The sequence below is a fragment of the Neopelma chrysocephalum genome, unplaced genomic scaffold (genome assembly GCF_003984885.1).
Source record: "Neopelma chrysocephalum unplaced genomic scaffold, ASM398488v2 Primary Assembly neopelma1_77112, whole genome shotgun sequence".
Classification (NCBI taxonomy): Eukaryota; Metazoa; Chordata; class Aves; order Passeriformes; family Pipridae; genus Neopelma; species Neopelma chrysocephalum.
The window spans coordinates 1-1,593 of NW_020910119.1; the positions used below are offsets into that span (position 1 = coordinate 1).

The 1,593-nt window shown below is 62.6% G+C and overlaps 1 protein-coding gene across 1 annotated transcript; it reads left to right on the plus strand.

The window, feature by feature from the left end:
- Positions 1-179: 179 nt before the first annotated feature.
- LOC113979381 lies at positions 180-1,587 on the plus strand (the record flags this gene model as incomplete). Its single annotated transcript, XM_027706789.1, has 2 exons — positions 180-1,119; positions 1,432-1,587. Coding segments are annotated over 2 exons (1,096 nt in total), but the record flags the coding sequence as incomplete, so codon positions are not given.
- Between the last annotated feature and the right edge of the window lie 6 nt (positions 1,588-1,593).

Below are 1,593 nucleotides of genomic sequence, written 5' to 3' on the forward strand. Positions count from 1 at the left end.
TGGGACTTGTCACCACGTCCCCAGGAGGTGACAAGGTGCTGGTGGCCCACGGTGGGGACGTTGTCCTGGAGGGGAGGGACCAGCCCGGTGCCACCAACTGCTCTGGGGACACTTTGGGACACGTCACTGAGGTCCATGAAGGTGCCACCACCCCGGTGGCCGCTGTCACCCCACCCCAGGGAGGGGACAACCTCGTGGTGGTCACCCATGGGGACATCATTGTGGAGGGGACAGAAGAACCGGGTGTGACCAACGACCCCGGGGACACTTGGGGACACCTCAACGAGGTCCATGAAGATGCCACCACCGAGGTGGGACTTGTCACCACATCCCCAGGAAGTGACAAGATGATGGTGGCCACTGACAGTGACGTCATCGAGGAGGGGACAGACAAGCCCAGTGTGACCAACGACTCTGGGGACACTTGGGGACACCTCAACGAGGTCCATGAAGGTGCCACCACCCCAGTGGGACCTGTCACCACGTCCCCAGGAGGTGACAAGGTGCTGGTGGCCCATGGTGGGGACGTGGTTATGGAGGGGACCAACCAGCCCGGTGTCACCAGTGACCCCAGTGACCCCAAGGGACACCTCAACGAGGTCCATGAAGGTGCCACCACCCCGGTGGGACTTGTCACCCCACCCCAGGGAGGGGACAACCTCGTGGTGGTCACCCATGGGGACGTCACTGTGGAGAGGATAGAAGAACCAGGTGTCACCAGTGACCCCAGGGACACTTTGGGACACATCAACGAGGTCCATGAAGGTGCCACCACCCCCGTGGGACTTGTCACCACATCCCCAGGAGGTGACAAGGTGCTGGTGGCCACCGGCAGTGACATCATTGAGGAGGGGACACCAGAACCGGGTGTCACCAACGACCCCAGGGACACTTTGGGACACGTCAATGAGGTCTATGGAGATGCCACCACCCCGGTGGCCCCTGTCACAGTGTCCTCAACAGGTGACAAGCTCTTGGTGGCCGCCCCTGGGGATGTGACAGAGGAGGGGACAGACCAGCCCAGTGTCACCGGTGACCCCAAGGACACCGAGGGACACCTCAACGAGGTCCCTGAAGGTGCCACCACCCCGGTTGGACTTGTCACCACGTCCCCAGGAAGTGACACAGTCGTGGTGGCCACTGGCAGTGACGTCATCGTGGAGGGGACGGACCAGCCTGGTGCCACCAGTGACCCCAGTGACCCCGAGGGACGTGTCACCGAGGTCCATGAAGGTGCCACCACCCTGGTGGGACTTGTCACCACAACCCCAGGAGGTGACAAGCCAATCGTGGCCCACGGTGGGGACGTTGTCCTGGAGGGGAGGGACCGGCCCGGTGCCACCAACTGCTCTGGGGACACTTTGGGACACATCAATGAGGTCTATGAAGGTGCCACCACCCCGGTGGGACTTGTCACCCCAACACCAGGAGGTGACAAGGTGCTGGTGGCCACCGGCCGTGACGTCATCGTGGAGGGGACCAACCAGCCCAGTGTCACCGGTGACCCCAAGGACACTTTGGGACACGTCAATGAGGTCTATGGAGATGCCACCACCCCGGTGGGACTTGTCACCACGTCCCCAGGAGGTGACA